General features: G+C 43.8%; 1 protein-coding gene across 8 annotated transcripts in view; it reads left to right on the plus strand.

Annotated features, from left to right (window-relative positions):
• The window catches only part of TLE1 (TLE family member 1, transcriptional corepressor), a 103,470-nt gene that overhangs the window by 69,955 nt on the left and 15,942 nt on the right, over positions 1-17,573 (plus strand). For 3 of the 8 annotated variants that reach the window (XM_064291195.1, XM_023544729.2, XM_023544727.2), the window contains 5 exons: positions 487-639; positions 3,100-3,244; positions 3,847-3,948; positions 4,280-4,470; positions 6,312-6,388. In XM_064291195.1, coding sequence (XP_064147265.1) covers positions 487-639; positions 3,100-3,244; positions 3,847-3,948; positions 4,280-4,470; positions 6,312-6,388 — 668 coding nt within the window. The remainder of the gene's footprint in view (positions 1-486; positions 640-3,099; positions 3,245-3,846; positions 3,949-4,279; positions 4,471-6,311; positions 6,389-17,573) is intronic. The other 5 variants (XM_064291197.1, XM_010587489.3, XM_003407835.4 and 2 more) reach the window with 2 other exon arrangements.

Below are 17,573 nucleotides of genomic sequence, written 5' to 3' on the forward strand. Positions count from 1 at the left end.
GCTTCTATAGTAAAATAATAAAATTTTATTTTACTATAATAAAATTAAAAAACAAAACCCCCCCAGCAATGAATGAAGTAGAGGCATGGTGTGATAGTCTCTCTCATCTTTATATATGAACAGTTCAGTGGTTGTTCCTAGATGGAACAATAGGGTCACGTGAACATGAACTCTTATTTCCTTTTTAAATAATCTGTTACCCAATCATTTCAGATTCCTAAATTGAGTGTAGTGCAGCTTTCTCCTCTAGGCAAAGAAGGTCAGCATGAGGGGGCTTTTAATACACTGTATTTGGTTTTAGTTTATGGTGCCTTCGTGGGTGGGTTTGCAAACACTATGCTGTTAATTATAACAACCTTGTTAGTCATATAACAACCTTCAGTGTTCTCCGTTAGCTTAGACAGTCAGCATAGAAGTAGAGTGTGTAACAAGAAAGCTCTGTCCCTTATAAGCTAACTCATGAAAACCTTGGCTATGCTTGTTGAGGACCCTTCTTCTCCACGAGCAAGCCCAGCCCATTCACCCCGGGAAAATGGAATTGACAAAAACCGCCTGCTAAAGAAAGATGCTTCCAGCAGCCCAGCGTCCACGGCCTCCTCGGGAAGTTCTGCTTCTTTGAAATCCAAAGAAATGACCTTGGTATGTAATGAGACCTGTCACTTTCCTGTTTTGTAGGTGGAGTTTTATTGATCAAGGGTTTTGTTTTAAGTGTTTTTGTGGAACTCATCCTTCTGTTTGTCCCTGTACAGATTTCACTTTGTACATCTCAGTCTGTTTTGTGCCGTGATTATTGTTGTTGGGTGCCATCGAGTCAATTTCAGCTCATAGTGACCCTATATAACAGAAGAACTACCTTATAGGGTTTCCTAGTCTGTAATCTTTATGGGAGCAGATCACCAGGTTTTTCTCTCATGGAGCGGGTGGGTGGGTTTGAACCACCAACCTTTTGGTTAGCAACAGAGTGCTTAACCATTGTGCCGCCAGGGCTCCACATGCCATGATCAGAGAGGAAGAAAAGATTCCATGCATTTTGTCTTCTTACTTGGTGTCTTAGTTTCCTAGTGCTGCTGTAACAGAATTACTACCCATGAGTGGCTTTAAAGAACAGAGTTCTTTTCTCACAGTTCTGGAGGCTAAAAATCCAAATCAGGGTCTTGGCTGTTCCTTGTTGGTAGCCCTGGGCCTCCTTTGGTTCTTGGTGATCCTCACATGGCATCTGTTTTCCCCAGTATGTGTTTGTGTCTAATTTGCTCTTTTTTAACTCAGAGGTGAGCAGATTTAGGACACACCCTACACTGGTATGGCCTCATTACATAACATTAGATTGCATTATGGGAGGTCACTACATTACATGATATCCACAGTATAGGGGTTAGGATTCCAACACATAGTTTGAGGGAACACAATTCAGTCTATAATATGTGGGGAATATGTTCCTGGTATAGAACCCCCCACAAATTCCCAGCTGGAAAATAGTTCAACCCTCTTAGGTTCTCAGAAATCCTCATTATCTTTAGCTGTCCTTTTGTTTATTTGGAAACGCTATAGGGCGGTTCTACTCTGTGCTATAGGGTCGCTATGAGTCTCTGTGAGACGGCACTGGGTTTTTTTTTTGTTGTTTTAAACTGATGCTCAGTGTTGGGGCATGTTGTGCTTGGGGAGCTGGTCAGAATGGTGATGGACATGAGGCACTGGGTTAAGCCTGGAACTGCTGGAGGGAGGGGTGTGCATCAAAGCCCATCCATGCGCTCAGGGACTCATCCAGCAAACAAGTTGACGTGTCATCATCTCATTTAACTCTCAGTCCCCCTGGGCGTTAGCTTGAGTAATGTGTCAGTGCTATACAGCCCATCTGGTCTAAGGTCTGAGAGGGCCGGCACTCTTCCCGGTACCATAGCACTTCTTGGACTGTTTTAAAGGACATGCGCATTTGAGAGGCGAAGGAAGATGCCATGTATATTAGTTTCCTAGAGCTGTTATGCAGGATCCTTGATAGTGCAGTGGTTAAGCGGCTCAGCTGGTAACCAAAAGGTCAGTGGTTCAAATCCACCAGCCACTGTTATAATAAAGTACCCAAACCGGGTGGCTTAAAACAGCAGAAATTTATTCTTTCACAATTCTGGAGGCTACATGCTTCTTTGTAGTTTCTGGTGGTTCCTGGCAATCCTTGGCATTCCTTGGTTTGTAGATGCATCACTTCACTCTCTGCCTTTTCATGCAGCTGTCTTCCCTGTATGTCTTGTTTCTCTGTGTCTCTTCTTTTTATAAGGACACCAGTCATATTGGATTAGGGGCCACCCTACCCCAGTATGACCGTGTGTTAAATTAACTACTAATACCTGCAAAGACCGTATTCCCAAACAAGGTCACATTCACAAGTACTGGGGCTTAGGACTTCAACATATCTCTTTGGGGGACACAATTCAGCCTGTAATAGCTTGCCACCCTGCTACTGCCTCAGCTCCCGAGGGGCCCCTAGCTCTGATGCTAAGTCACTGTCTACTCTGGTGGATGTCACATGGGCTCTGTAGGCTAATTGGGCAGTGATCCTAAACTCCCAAGAGTCATTCTTTTTAGGTATCTCTCTCAAACAAAATGAGACTAGTTCTAGGGCTTTTGCTTCTGAGATGCTGGTTTGTGTCTTAAAAAATTGATGGCCTCTCTCAGCCACTTGCCGTTAGCTTCAATCCAGCTGCTCCTAAAAAGCAGGACAGAGCAGGGGTCGTCCCTGTGACATCGTTGGCAGCCTGGACATTTGTTTCTGCATGACAGGGAACCCTTCTCTGGGTGGTCATTCTTCCAACTTGGCCTAGACTCAACATCCACAAGCCTGACGGAAAATACTTTTTAAAATAAAACCCACAGAGGAAGAAGTGGGATCCTGTTCTGTCCTTCTCGCTAGAGTTTTAATTCTGGCAGGAAGAGGAAAGGTCAACATTTCTCGCTCACAAGTTAATGCTGTCAACATTGTGTAGATTTATGAAAATTGGCTGAGGGAGTCGCTAGAAGGTGCCCAGTGTCCCAGCTGCTGTTGTGATAAATTGTGTAATATGGCTTGGATTAAAAATAATACTCATTTAATTTGTTTAATGATACCAGCATGAAAAAGCCAGCACGCCTGTTCTGAAATCCAGCACACCGACTCCACGCAGCGACATGCCAACGCCGGGCACCAGCGCCACTCCAGGACTCCGTCCAGGCCTCGGCAAACCTCCAGCCATGGACCCCCTCGTTAACCAAGCTGGTAGAGCGCTGCCTCTTGCTTTGCTTTGTTTTGCTTTACCTGTTCCCGGCTCGATTCGTCTTCTGCTAATCTTGTGACGCCACTTCTCCGTGAATATTAAATGCACTTAATGCCATCCTCCTTCCTATCTCTGAAAAGCCATGATAAGAAACAGATGTTTGTCCTTGGGTTTTAGCAGCTGTGCTCTGTTCTGTCTTTGGCTGTTGACATTAGGCTTTTCTTTTATTTCCAAATAATCCAAATGCTAGGGTCTTCAATAAAGTTTCTGGTAATTATTCCAAATGTAAGCTCTTTACCAAACTATCATTGTGTGTCTGAGTTAGCTAATATTGACAGAAATGCCGGGTTTGGCTGCCCCGAGTGTGCTTCTTGCTTACTTTTGTTGGCTGGTTTTCTGCGGGTACATCCCTTGGGAAGCAGTGGTCTGTCCTTCAGTGGAAATTGGGAGTGTTTCACTGAGACTCCAGCCCATGAATAAACTCATAACTTTCAACTTTATCTTCCTCCCTGGGAAAGGGAAAAAAGTAACAACCCGGGCTCAAAGGAAAATAGGCACCAGAATATTCCTCCTAAAACCCGTGCTTTGGTTTACGTAAATCCAGGATTGGGTTTTCATTTGGAATTGGTACCAGGGAATGGAAAGTTCGGACTAAAGGAGAAATCTTGGATTTTATCAAGAAAATCTTCTTTTGAGATTAAGTCAGGTAAACATTTAGTGTCTGTGCCTTGGTTTGCCCTCTGTAAGTTGGGTACAATAATACCGCTTAATTCCCTTGATTTCCCAGTGTCTACCAATGAGAAAATGTATGGGTATTGTGTCCCTCGGGTTTTTTTTTTTTTTCCGGGAGTTGAATTGGCCCCTGGAAAGAATGGCCCCTGCATATAAACCTGAGGTGATTTTTCTCCCAAAGCCTTTCCTTCCTCCTCTTCTCCATGATGAACAGCACCAAAAAATGATACTAGAAACTACTTGTTGATCAGGTTTGAATTTGACTGTGTCCGTTGAGTCCTGTCTTACTTTGTGTTTCCTTTCAGCAGCCGGTTTGAGGACGCCCCTGGCAGTGCCTGGCCCGTACCCTGCTCCGTTTGGAATGGTCCCTCATGCTGGCATGAACGGCGAGCTGACCAGCCCGGGCGCCGCTTACGCAAGTTTGCACAACATGTCTCCCCAGATGAGTGCTGCTGCAGCTGCCGCTGCCGTGGTAGCCTATGGGCGCTCCCCGATGGTAGGCCGCTGGCTGCTCCGTTTCTGTTGGTTGGGTTTTGGTTCAGTTAGAAAAGCTGCATGCTTCATTTAGCATTGTCAGGCACCCAGCTTCAGGCAGAGTCAGAGAGTGACGGCTGCCGTGGAGGCCTCAGCTCCACGCTCCGTGGGCAGGAGCAGCAAACACCACATGCCTCACAAAGACGCCCAGTGTTCCAACGCCTGCCATTGCCTTCCTCTTGTCAGCCTTCATCAGCATGCTGGTTCATTAAGTTAGGGCCAAATGCTTTTTGTGTTACTGTTTTTGTGGATGAAAAAAGGCAGCGTTTAGAAGCTACTTCAGTGGTTGGGGGTACATCTGGTTTTCTCGCACCAAAGTAGATTTTTTTTTTTTTTTTGAAAGTGATGAAATGACTTGAGTAGCTCACAGAAGCCTTTTCATTTGTTTTCTTGAGCTTTTCTTCCTTTCTTTAAATCTTAGAAGAAAATATTTGACAAGCCGGGGCTTTCTTTTTCCATGCCTGTACGTGTATTATTCTCTGAGTCCAGTAGCCTGGCTTCTGTGTGAGAAGTGATTTCAGTAAACCAGGTAGAAATACGAAGAACTGTGAAACCGGGGCAAGGTTCTCCTGCTCTGCATTTTGACCAGTGTATAAATGGTCTAATTTTTGTCCAAGAAGATTCAGGACCACATCTAAAGTATAAAATTGAATATGTAACCATTGACTGCGTAAGAAAAGAGAGTAGATTACAACCCATAGCAAATATAGACCCCAAGTCATTTTTATTTGCTGTTTGAAATAGGCCATGCACGTTTCTCTCCTCCCCCTTCTTCAGGGAGCAATAGCTCCAATAGTCTGGGGTGACATTAAAGTTTATTTTATTCTTATTTTGCACTAGTATGGAACGCTGTGCAGTGGTGGACGAGATAGCCCAGAGTAAGGCAGGCAGCGGAGGGACTAGATTCTAACATTATTGGGGGGGAAAAAAAAAAGTTACCCTCAAGTCAATTCAGACTCATGGCGACCCTGTGTGTGTCAGAGTAGAACTGTGCTCCATAGGGTTTTCAGTGCTGATTTTTTTTGGAAGCAAATTGCCAATCCTTTTTTCTGAGGTGCCTCTGAGTGGACTCAAACCTCCAACCTTTGATTGGTAGCCGAGTGTATAATTGTTTGCAACACCCAGGGACTCCAGATTTTGGCGAAATAGGCTATCCATATATGAATACTGAAGCATTAACTTAGACTAGTGGTTTTCAATGGCGGTGGGGGGCGGGGGGGGGGGTTGGGATTTGCCCCTCAGGGGACATTTGGCAGTGTTGCTATGATTTGGAATCGACTAGACAGCAGTGGGTTTGGAGACATTGTTGGTTGTCCTATCTGGGGAGGCGATGTTATCACTAGCACTTAAAGAGACCAGGGATGCTGCTAAACGCCCTAGCATAGGACAGCCCCTCACCACAAAGAATTATCCAGCCCAAAATGTCAATAGTGCTGCGGTTGAGAAATTCTGACTTCACCTGTTGCTCTCTGTAATTGCTTGGTCGAGGCAAAATATCCTAAGTCTACGGGAAGTATTTACCATGGGCATCTGGCTCTCAGTGCACAAATGGCTCGCACGCCCACCCCACCTCCCAGAAAGGAAATGTGTGCTGTGGTATTTAGAAGTGGGTATATTGCTTCTTGCGTTGTAATTTTCTTTTGAGAAATGCTGGGTAATATTACTGTTCTCATTTGTATTGCTTTGGGGGAACAGAAATGAATTTCTAATAAAAAGGAATTTCGAATGAAAAGTTTTTCTAGATGTTAATGAAATGCCTACCTGGGCCTAAACTGAGTCCGCGATGCTTTATTTTGCTTCCAGGTTGGGTTCGATCCTCCCCCTCACATGAGAGTACCTACCATTCCCCCAAACCTGGCAGGAATTCCTGGGGGGAAACCGTAAGTACCTCTAACTCCTTGGTTTTGTTTTAAAGGCAGTTACTCAGTCACTGGTATTAGCAGACTAGAATTCCAAAGGGAGCATAGGCTTGGGCGTTTCCAAGGAGATTTTTAGTGTCTTCCGGGGAAGTGTTAACACTTTCTATAAATAGGCAGCTTGTAGGTGTCATGCCTCTGTCTTCTCTCTATTGGTGATTTCATGTGCTTAGTTATTTCTGGAGAGAAGCTGTTGGCGATGGGACAAGGAAGGAGGAGAGAACTGGAGGGGGCTGACCCTCCTTGCTTTGCCCACTCAGAAAGCTGCTGCTTTGCTTTGCCGTTTGGTGAGAGGGTAGCTGCTGGAAATTTTCAGCAGTACTGTATTGTGGGCTCTATGCAGCTGTGCACCCTTGAAATCTCAAAACTTTGAAATGGGCTGTCTTTTGATCCAATTCAGTGCCACTTTTTCCTTACTTTGGTGGAAATGAGTGTTGTTTGAAGGGTAGGTTGTAGGTGGCAGTGGTTGTTCAGTGGTAGAATCCTCCCTTTCAATGAAGAAGACCTGGTTTGATTCCTGGCCGATGCACCTCATCCACAACCGTGACCCATCCTTCTATCAGTGGGGGCTTGCATGCTGCGATGATCCTAAACAAGTTTCATTGGCTCTCCCAGCCTAAGATGGACTAGGAAGAAAGGCCTGGTGATCTTCTTCTGAAAATTAGCCAGAGAAAACCCTGTGGATACCAACATACTATTGTCCTATGATACAGTGTTGGAAGACGATCCCCCTGGGTTGAAAGGCTTTCAGAATACACAGTGGCCACAAGATGAACTCAAGCATCCCAGTGATCACGAAGATGGTGCAGGAGCAGACGGTGTTGCGTTCTGTTGTACATGGGATCCCCATGATTCGGTGGTGCCATAGCACCTAACAACAACTACTCGGATTGTATTTTTAGTATTTTATTGAGGTATAAGTTACTATATGTAATAAAGTACACCTATTTTAATTATTAGAAGAATTAGAAGATTTATATTATATGAATGACAATAATAATAAAAACAAGCAAAAGTAGCTTGGGGAAGCAAGAAAGATTGTGAACGGGCAAATAATATTTGAAATTTGAAAAACCTAGCTGATTATTTTTTCTAGGTCCCTTAAAAAAAAAAAAAAAACCATGTGCTTTCCACATGTGTAAGTTATTAGAAATGTGATTTCTGTGAATTCTCAATTTTTTAACAGAGCAAAATCAAAATATGACTATCTTACTTCTCAGCAAATAACACTGCCTGTCCTTTGGATAGAAGATGGCAGAAAGGCTTTTCAAGTTTTGTTAATTTTCTAGTTAGGGATGCTTGTTGCCTTCAGCTATACTTTTTACACCTTCGTGTTACTGCTTTTAGCTTTTTTTCTGTGCTTCAGTTGCATATTGCACTATTGAATATTATTTTGCACGGTCCATTCAAATACCTAGTCATACTTGGGTGGTTTTGATTGGAGCCTTGTTTCAAATAATCTATCAGCATGAGAAAAAAGTTGAATTCCTTACCCCATCACCTGCTTTTAGGGAAGCAGATTCCCATTGCTCAACTTTCTAGACATTATGTTATCTATTTCATGGTAATTTGATTCATGCTGAAATGAGGCTTTTGTCTATACTAGGAATTAGTAGAGATTTAAAAAAAAAAATTGAGGTGACCTATAGGCCTGATAAAGAGAAGGATTAGAGAATGGGGCAGTGTTTACTTTTCTTAGATCTCTTCCGGTTGAATACCCATAAACTACATTGGGGGTTTTTTTGGGAATACTTCCTTTCTTCCAGCCCAGGACATCCCCAAGGCACTTGGGAGTATTTCGTCTCTGAGTGTTGGCGCTGTGGCTGTTGTGTGACCTACCAATCAGTGAGCAGATAAAGAGCCAATGAGTAATGTTGGTATAAGAAGCAATTATAATAGTGATTGATGAATATGCAAAAGGAATAATAGGCAAATAAGGTCAAGTTCAGCTGACCATTAGGGAAAGCCAGCTTCAAGAGTCAGCAGTCTGGGGGTATGTCCAGCTGCCAAGACTCCACCTTGAGTGTGATAATGCGAGAGAGATGGGGTTGGGGTTGGGGCCAGAGCTATGACTACAGAGCTAGTATGGAAGGCTGTAGGGCATGGTTAACTGGGTCCCTGTTCCTTACATTAGAGAGAGAGAGAGAGAGTGTGTGTGTGTGTGTAAAGTGATCTAGTGGATACCTGCATTAGACACAAAAGCTTAGTGCTGCAATGCTCATTACAGCCAAAATATTCATGTCGTTGGCATGTAAGCATCTTGGATAGCTTTGTGCTTTAAGCCCTGTATGCCAGGATACAACATGCCCTGAGAAAAGGACAGTGGGCACAGTGGCAAAATTGTGAGACACCCATGTTTGGGGGTGATTTTCTCTCTTTGAAATGGCCATTGGCCTCTGTATCTGAATGGCCACTCCTCTTTCTAAAACAGTTGAATTGTTCCCCCAGCATTCTTTTTCAAGTTTGAGGTCAGTCGTAAGATATGAGGAGCACAGAATTAATATCAGAGGGAAAAATGAGCTTCACTTTTGTCCCCAGGATCTGAGCTACTATGGTCCTATTGCCCATATATTAATTCATCAGTTCAAGAGGATGTCATGTGCTTACGTGTTAGTAAAGTAACATTGTCTTAGAACCGTGTCTTAGGCTGGGTTCTCTAGAGAAGCAAGACCAGTAAAGTGTTGTCATGGATTGAATTTTGTCCCCCCAAAAACGTGTGTATCCATTTGGCTAGGCCATGATTCCCAGTATTGTATGGTTGTCCTCCATTCTGTGATTGTAATATTATGTTAAAGAGGATTAGGGTGGGATTGTAACACCCTTACTAAGGTCACATCTCTGTTCCAACATAGAGTTTCCCTGAGGTGTGGCCTGCACCACCTTTTCTTTCTCGAGATAAAAGGGAGAGGAAATAAGCAGAGATGGGGGGACCTCATACCACCAAGAAAGAAGCACCGAGAGCAGAGCACAACCTTTGGACCCGGGGTTCCTGCACAGAGAAGCTCCTAGTCCAGGGGAATGTTGATGAAAAGGACCGTCCTCCAGAGCTGACAGAGAGAGAAAGCCTTCCCCTGAGGTGATGGCCTGAACTTGAACTTCTAGCCTACTACACTGCGAGAAAATAAAGTTCTGTTTGTTAAAGACATCCACTTGTGATATTTCTCTTATAGCAGCACTAGATAACTAAGAACAAGCCAGAAGAATTCATTTGGGTTTAGAGAGACCTTCAGGTCCCTTTAGTGTAAATGGTCCTTGGTGTTTCTGTCTCCCACGATTCCTCACCAAGGACCTGTGCGCCTCCCGGAGTAATCCATTTTCCATGGCTGTGTGTTCCAACCCTTGAGCTGAAATCTGTCTCCTTGTCACTTTTAGTCATCAATCCTGGCTCTTTCTGACCCCCTGAGACCACCCAGTGTACTGCTAATTCATCATCCACCAGACGGCTCTTCAGATATTTGCAAACCACCATTTTGCCACCTGAGGCTTCTCTTCTGGCTAAATAAGTCCATTGCTTCAGCTATATCTTGTGGGTTGTGATTTCAGGTTCTCACACCATCTGCTTGCCAAACTCTAGACACAGCCACTGCCCACCTGTCCTCTTATCCACAAATAATCATCAAAATCTACCGTGTAGGCTTAGGAGACACCATGGGGAATTCATGGTCTAATAGTGGGGAGAACGTTAATCAAATAATCACCACAACATGCAAAATGAGAATACAGATAAAAGCTATGACAGAGAGTAAAACAATCTGTGAGAGCATTTGATAGGGGCTGATCCTGTCTGAGAGGGTTGAGGCAAAAGTATTTTTTGAGTTGCATTAACCTGCTAGGAGTAGGGAGTAACCTCTAGGTGGCAGGACCAGCATGTGCAAAGGCCCTGTGGCCTACATTGTTTCTATCAAAGTGAAATAGAACAAGATGACTCGCACTGCCGCCATTCTAGGCTCTAGTTTCTGGAATTAAAGGGACTAAAGTCTCAGTAGGGTTTTCCAACCAACCTAGTCACTTTCCCTCCCTCCTCCACTCGTTTCTCCTAACTTCCCTATCTATTTCAGAGGCATCATTTTTTCAGTCATCTGGGCCCTAACTTTCAGCCTTTGTTTCTTCCGTGTTTCATTCTCCTTTTATCCAGTCTTATTCTTTGTTAAAATCCTCCTCTTTCATACCTACTGTGCAAACAAGGACCTTAGATAAGTTTTCCCATTTTTCTCCACCCCTAACCTCACTCAAATGACTGTCAGCTTATTCTTATTAGAAAGCACATCTGTTCAGGTCCTTTTCTTTCTCTGGTATCTTCAAAAGTTGAATATGAACTCTGAATGTGGCATTCGAGGCTGTCCAGTAACATCACCCCAGCCTGCTTTTCTAGGCTCATGTCCTGTGTTCTTTACATTACGTGTTGGGGCCAAATGGGAAGAAGCCCTGTTCCATGGGGGCACTTGCTCTTCTACCTGGAGCAACTTCTCTTATCAGTAATCTTCACCTCTTCCTGGAGACCCTGATAGCGCAGTGGTTAAGTGCTGCGGCTTCTAACCAGAGGGTCGGCAGTTCGAATCCACCAGGTGTTCCTTGAAAACTCTGTGGGGCAGTTCTACTCTGTCCTGTAGGGTCGCTGTGAGTTGGAATTGACTCGACGGCACTGGGTTTGGTTTTGGTTGGTTTTTCCTTGAAATAATTCTGTCCTTCAGAGACATCTCAATTGCTTCTGGCTTCTTCATGAAGCCTTTGCTGATTGCATCTATCATGTATGCCCTCTCTCCAGAACCCCACACCCCAGTAGTGTACTGTAACATCTTATGGCATGCCTCGCACTTTGGCCTTGGATTGTAATCATGTGTACGTGCTGTATTTCTTTGTGCTTCCTCTCCACTGGAATTGAATTCAGCTCCTTGAAGTCCCCTTGTCCCTTTGAGTACAGATAAATAAATGTCAGGGGCATCAAATAGGTGGGAGGCAGTCCCGGCTTATCAGGGCCTCTCAGACTGTTTTTGTTGTTATTAGCTCCTGTCCAGTTGGCCACCCACTCATGGTGATGCCATGCACAGTGGAATGAAATACTGGCCAGTCCTGCACCATTCCCCTGATCAGTTGCAGAATGGACTGTTGTGATCCACAGGGTTTTCATTGGCAGATTTTTCAGGAGTAAATCTCCAGGCCTTTCTTCCTAGTCCATGTTAGTCTGGAAACTCTGCTAAAACCTTGAACAGCATCATACCAAAAAAATCCAAACCCGTTGCCATCAAGTTGATTCTGACTCATAGCGACCTTGTAGGACAGAGTAGAACTGCCCTGTAGGGTTTCCAAGGAGCGACTGGTGGATTCTAACTGCGGACGTTTTGGTTAGCAACCAAGCTCTTAACCACTGCACCACCAGGGCTCGATTCAGCATCATACCAACTTACAGTCCTCTACTGACAGATGGGTGGTGGCCGTGCATGAGGTACACTGGTTGGGAATTGAACCAAGGTCTCTGACATGGAAGGTGAGAATGTTACCACTGAACCACACCACTGACTGTCCCCGTCTTAGACAGTCAGACTCTGATGAATCCTTTTGGAAAGAAGAAGTGAACTTTGCATTTTAGAATAAAGTAGTGTGAATTTGTAAGAGGTAACCAGACTTTGTTTTCAAATCCTCAAGGGTGGATTTCCTTGGAATTGTGTGGTCAGCTTAACTTGAACTCGTTTTTAGTTTTACGAAATTTACTGCCCCGAGCTCTGGGGCAATGATTATTGGAAAGTGGGATTCTGAAGTTTAGATAGACTGATAACTTGTTATTGTGTTTCACATCCCCCGCCCCCTAAGACTTTTTTCTGGCCCTATAGCACTACTTTTCTTCCTATAAATACCTGGGGCTGTGCTCCACCTGCCTCATATGGTAGCACCTGGAGGTCAGTAATAACTCCTACTGATAATAGTTTGGCTTAAGATTCCAGGTTAGTTCCAGGTTCCTCACCCTGTGTTTTAATGCCAGACATGTAATTCAGAAATTGTCCACCCACTTGTTTAGTGTTTAAATAAATCTTAAAGTACCTTTTTGGATTGGGAGCCTAAAGAGAAAAGAAAACTACATTTGGGGTAAAATTGCCTCTTACGAAAACTTGTTTTGCAGCGGTGAAAAGAGACTCTTCCCAGGCTTCTAGCCAAGAAGGCGTTTCTGTGGCAAAGGGGCTCCTACCACCCTCTCTCGCTCCTGACCTTGTTTCCGGTTTCTCTGTTGACTGGCTCTGTATTCCACAGCTGGTTTATTTAGTGGATTTGAAAATTAATTCAGCTTTCTTTTTATTTGTTTATAATATTTGGGTGTTTGTTGCCTATTAAATATTTAAAGCAGCATGTCTGTGTTGTGCCTTGTGATAGTCATGTGGAGTTTTTGGAGCCCTGGTGGAGCAGTGGCTAAGTGATACCACTGCTAACCAAAAGGTCAGTAGTTAAATCCATCAGCCGCTCTTTGGAGACCCTGTGGGGCAGTTCTGCTCTGTCCTCTCGGTTAGCTATGAGTTGGAATCGACTCAACAGCAATAGGTTGGGTTGGGTTTGGTTTCTTTTTTTTAATCTCTGGTGAGCTGGGACTTTCTGCTAGTTTTTTGAGGCCGTACTGATGTGAGGTCCTTTTTCTTTTTTTTTTTCTTTTTTGATGTGAGTTACGTTTTGCCCTGGACAGTTGTCCTTCCTCCTGCTTTGTCTCTGTTCCTCCTCACCCCTTCAATAATGACTTTCAGCTGATAGGATATAAATGTAATTTGGGCGTTTTCTTGTTTGTCTCTAGCAGTTGGCTTCTTTACTAGAAGTTTTGACTTGAGTTTTCAAATGGTAGTATTCTTGAACCTCTTTTTACATTTCATCCAGGAATCTCTCAGTTTGTACCTTTGTCCTGCATAGAAGTCTTGTTTTTAGCCCCAGCACTTTTAGAACTTTGAAATCACTTAATTGGTGAAGGAAGTAGGGCTTACATAGAACTCAGTCTCAGATGCTGACTTTGGCCAGACAGCCTTCTAGTTTGTCAACTAGGCCATCTCTTCAATATCTTTGCTGTTTAGTACTGTCTTCTTTATCTGGTAATTTTCTTTTTTGTCTCTATTTTAAGAAGTTTGTATTTGCTTTTAGAGAAAAAAATAAGAGTAGAATTGTGTTCACTTAAATAAGGAAACAACAAGTCTCCCTTTTTTAATGCTTGGAGCTTTCTAATTGTAATTTAATTTTTTTAATTTTATTGTGCTTTAGGTGAAAGTTTATGGTGCAAATTAGTTTCTCATTCAAAAATTTACAAATTGTTTTGTGACATTGGTTGCAACGCCCACAATGTGACAGCACTCTCCCTGTTTCCACCTCAGGGTCCCCGTGTCCATTCAACCAGGTTTCCTGTCCTTTTCTGCCTTCTCGTCTTTGTTTTTGGGCAGGTGTTGACCATTTGGTCTCCTATACTTGATTGGACTAAGAAGCACATTCTTCGCACGTGTTACCGTTTGTCTTATAGGCCTGTCTAATCTCTGACTGAGAGGTAGATTTGGGGAGTGACTTCAGTTCTCAGCTAGCAGGGTGTCTGGGGGACATAGTTTTGGAGGTTCCTCCAGTCTCTGTCAGACCAGTAAGTCTAATCTTGTTTTGTGAGTTTGAATTTTGTTTTATATTTTTCTCCCATTCTGTCCAGGACCCTCTATTATGATCACTGTTAGAGCTGTAGGTGGTGGTAGCTGGAAACCATCTAATTCTTCTGGGCTCAGGCTGGTGGAGGCTGTGGTTCATGTGGTCCATTAGTCCTTTGGATTAATACTTTCCTTGTGTCTTCGGTTTTCTTCATCCTCCTTTGCTCTGGATGGTATGGGACCAGTAGGCGTATCTTAGATGGCTGCTTGCAAGCTTTTAAGACCCCAGACGCTATTCATCACACTCAGGTGTAGAACATTTTCTTTATGAACTGTGTTGTGCCAGTTGACCTAAATGTCCCCCGAGACCATGGTCACTAGCTCTCAGCCTGTAATTTAATTTGTAATGAAGCCATCCATTGAAGTCTTCCTAATAAGATAAGAATTGTACCCTGGTCTACATATTTTTTACCAGTTTAGGGGATGCTGAGATGCCAAACTAGAAAAATCCCATGAGAAGTAAAGAATTTTATGGATGTTGTGGATTAGATGTGCAAACCTTAAATGTTAAAATAAAGCCTATTATATTGACAGAGAGGAAGATTTTACCTTAAAGCAGATAAGTTATACCAAGGATCTATTTTCTTTAACTGAAATCTTAAAATAATAAGGACCTGAGTTTCTTACAACCCTATACCACCATTCCCCCAGCTCCCACCTTCACTCCTTTTTCAGGCTAAGGCTACCCTCCAAACTCATCAGTTACATTATTCTTATCTTAGAGTGAGCCACATGCCCCCAAAGCCTCTTGCTGCCCAGGTATCTTGCCTCTGGGTTCCAGCATGAATCACGCTGCTCATGTTGATGTGCCTCATGTCCTTTATGGGTGAGTAGGTGTCTCCTTCAGGACATTCCCATATTATCCGTCTCCAGGGGGTGATGCCAGAGGTAGTGCTGATGTGGATGCTAAGGTAGATGTGCACTTGGCCTGAATCTTGTAATTGAACTTGGATCTTGTACCACTAGCTGTGTGGTTGGGGGCAAGTTACTGATGCTCTCCTATGCCTCTGTCCCTCTTCTCTAAATAGTACAAGGTAGAACCAGAACTCCCAAATCCAATGTCCTTCTCATCACCCAGGCACCTCCTTTGACATGGGAATGAAAGGTTGGCTGTATATTGTGCATTCCCGCTAACTTTACACCACAGAAGTTATGTTCACAGGGTAAGTTTTGTCAGGGCACACTCAAAAATAGGGAAATGATAGATTAAATACGGTCTCCCACTTGTTAGTGACTGGACTGAAACCGCAACCTGGCTCTTCTCACTTCTTGGCCTTTACTGTTTCGGTCATGTTTTTTCAATACCCAGACGTAGGATCAAGCCTTGTGACCAGTTACCTGTGATTGCTTCCACCAGATTTTGCTTTGGAAGTATGGGTTCTGCTCACTTGGAGGAGGGCCATGGGTTTTATTCAATTACTATAGTCGCTTTCCTTGCCTCTTGTTTTTGGTCTAAATCAAAAGGCTCTTTAGAAACTGCCTTCTGCTTCAGGAAAGTTCATACCATCTCTTGGTGACATTGGGTGTGGGTGCTAGAACTACCATGGGAAAAGTTGGCTGGCATAATCCAGGTGATTTTCTTGTTTTGCCTTATTTTCCTTGTCTGAGTGGCTGTTGTGGATTGAATCGTATCCCCCAAAAATATGTGTCAAATTGACTAGGCTGTGATTCCTAGTATTGTATGATTGTCTACCATTTTGTCATCTGGTGTGATTTTCCTGTGTGTTGTAAATCCTACCTCTATGATGTTAGTGAGTGAGGATTAGAGGCAGTTATGTTAATGCAGCAGGGCTCAATCTACAAGATTAGGTTGTGTTTTAAGTTAATCCCTTTCAAGATATAAAAGAAAGGATCCTGAGAGACATGGGGACCTCATACCACCAAGAAAGCAATGCCAGGAGCAGACCGCATCCTTTGGACTGGGGGTCCCTGCACCTGAGAAGCTCCTAGACCAGGAGAAGATTAATGACAAGGACCTTCCCCATAACTGGCAGAGAGAAAGCCTTACCTGGAGTTTTGGCACCCTGAATTTGGAGTTCTAGCTTCCTAGACTGTGAGAGAATAAATTTCTGTTTGTTAAAGCCATCCACTGGTGATATTTCTATTATAGCAGCATTAGATCGACGGCACTGGGTACTGGAGATGACTAAGACAGCGACCTTTATGTCTTTATGAGCAATTGTTGTTGTTAGCTGCTGTTAAGTCAGCCTCCAACTCATGGCAACCTCAAGTCCCTCCCGGTCCCATGATTGTTTGCAGCTTGGACCATTGTGATCTGTAGTGTTTTCATTGGCTGATTTTTGGAAATAGATCACCAGGCTTTTCTTTCTAGACCGTCTTAGCCTGGAAGCTCCACCAAAACCCATTCAGCATCATAACAACACACAAGCTTCCACTGCTAGATGAGTGGTGGCTGCACATGAGGTACGTTGCCTGGGAATTGAACCCAGGTCCCCCGAATGGAAAGCGAGAATTCTACCACTGAACCACCAGTGCCCTCTTACAAGTGATTAGGTAGCAGTAAACACTTTGTGCATTTCGATTAATTTATTGAGTGCTAGCTGTGTACCAGGGAGTGTGCTGGCAGGTGATGTCATCCCACCTGTCCCTGAAGAGCTCTGTAATGGGAAGGATGGACATGTAACCACATGTCATAGCGCAGAGTATGATAAGCCCTATAGCAGCGATTTATGTGAAGAGCTGGGAACCTGGAAAAGAATCATCCAGCCTGAGGGGGTTTGGTTGGTTGAGGAAGGGCAGGGTGAAAAGACACTCAGGAGGGCTTTAGGTAGAGGGGAGGGGGCTGTGTTTGCAGCACTCAGATGTGACATCGTGCAATATTTTAGGAGGCTGGCCCATTGTCCCATATGGCTGGGAGTGAGGATACAGGGCTGTACATGAAATGAGAGTTATTGGTCATAATTGTGAAGAGCCTGGTGTGCCCTAAAGAAGCTTGGAGAGTGGTGGCTTTTGGCATGACCGGATTTTTGATATCTGTTAATGCTTAACATCAGGAGGTCCGGATCCTCTGCCACCAGGTTCTCGCCGCACCATTATCTCTGGGGCTTTTGGTTCTTCATTACTGTTTACTTGATTCAGCCACTGTAGTTCTATTTCCAGCAAACCAGCAACTCTGTAAACACCTGTTTTCCTTTGGCCACAGAACATAGCACAGTTTTATTAACAATACGAAAAGAATAAACTGCTTCCCTGGAACGCAGTCGTGTTTCCAGCTCAGGCTGCCATGAGAAGTCCCAGCGGAGGCTCTTTTCTTTTAGATCCTGTACCTTCTGCTGTGTGCCCAATAAATGAAAAGTCCCTTGCCCCTAACTAGTTTTGATTTCATTCTAAAACTGTGATATTTAGTGGGCTTTGTTCTTTTAAATTCGACAACCAGATTTCAGAATTAGATGCCATCCCGACTGATAGCGGCTTGATTCAGAAAGCTGAATGGGGGCTGGGCTCAGTTCCTTGGGGCTGCACAGGTAAGGTACGCAAAA

This window comes from Loxodonta africana, chromosome 9 (assembly GCF_030014295.1).
Source record: "Loxodonta africana isolate mLoxAfr1 chromosome 9, mLoxAfr1.hap2, whole genome shotgun sequence".
Taxonomy (NCBI): Eukaryota; Metazoa; Chordata; class Mammalia; order Proboscidea; family Elephantidae; genus Loxodonta; species Loxodonta africana.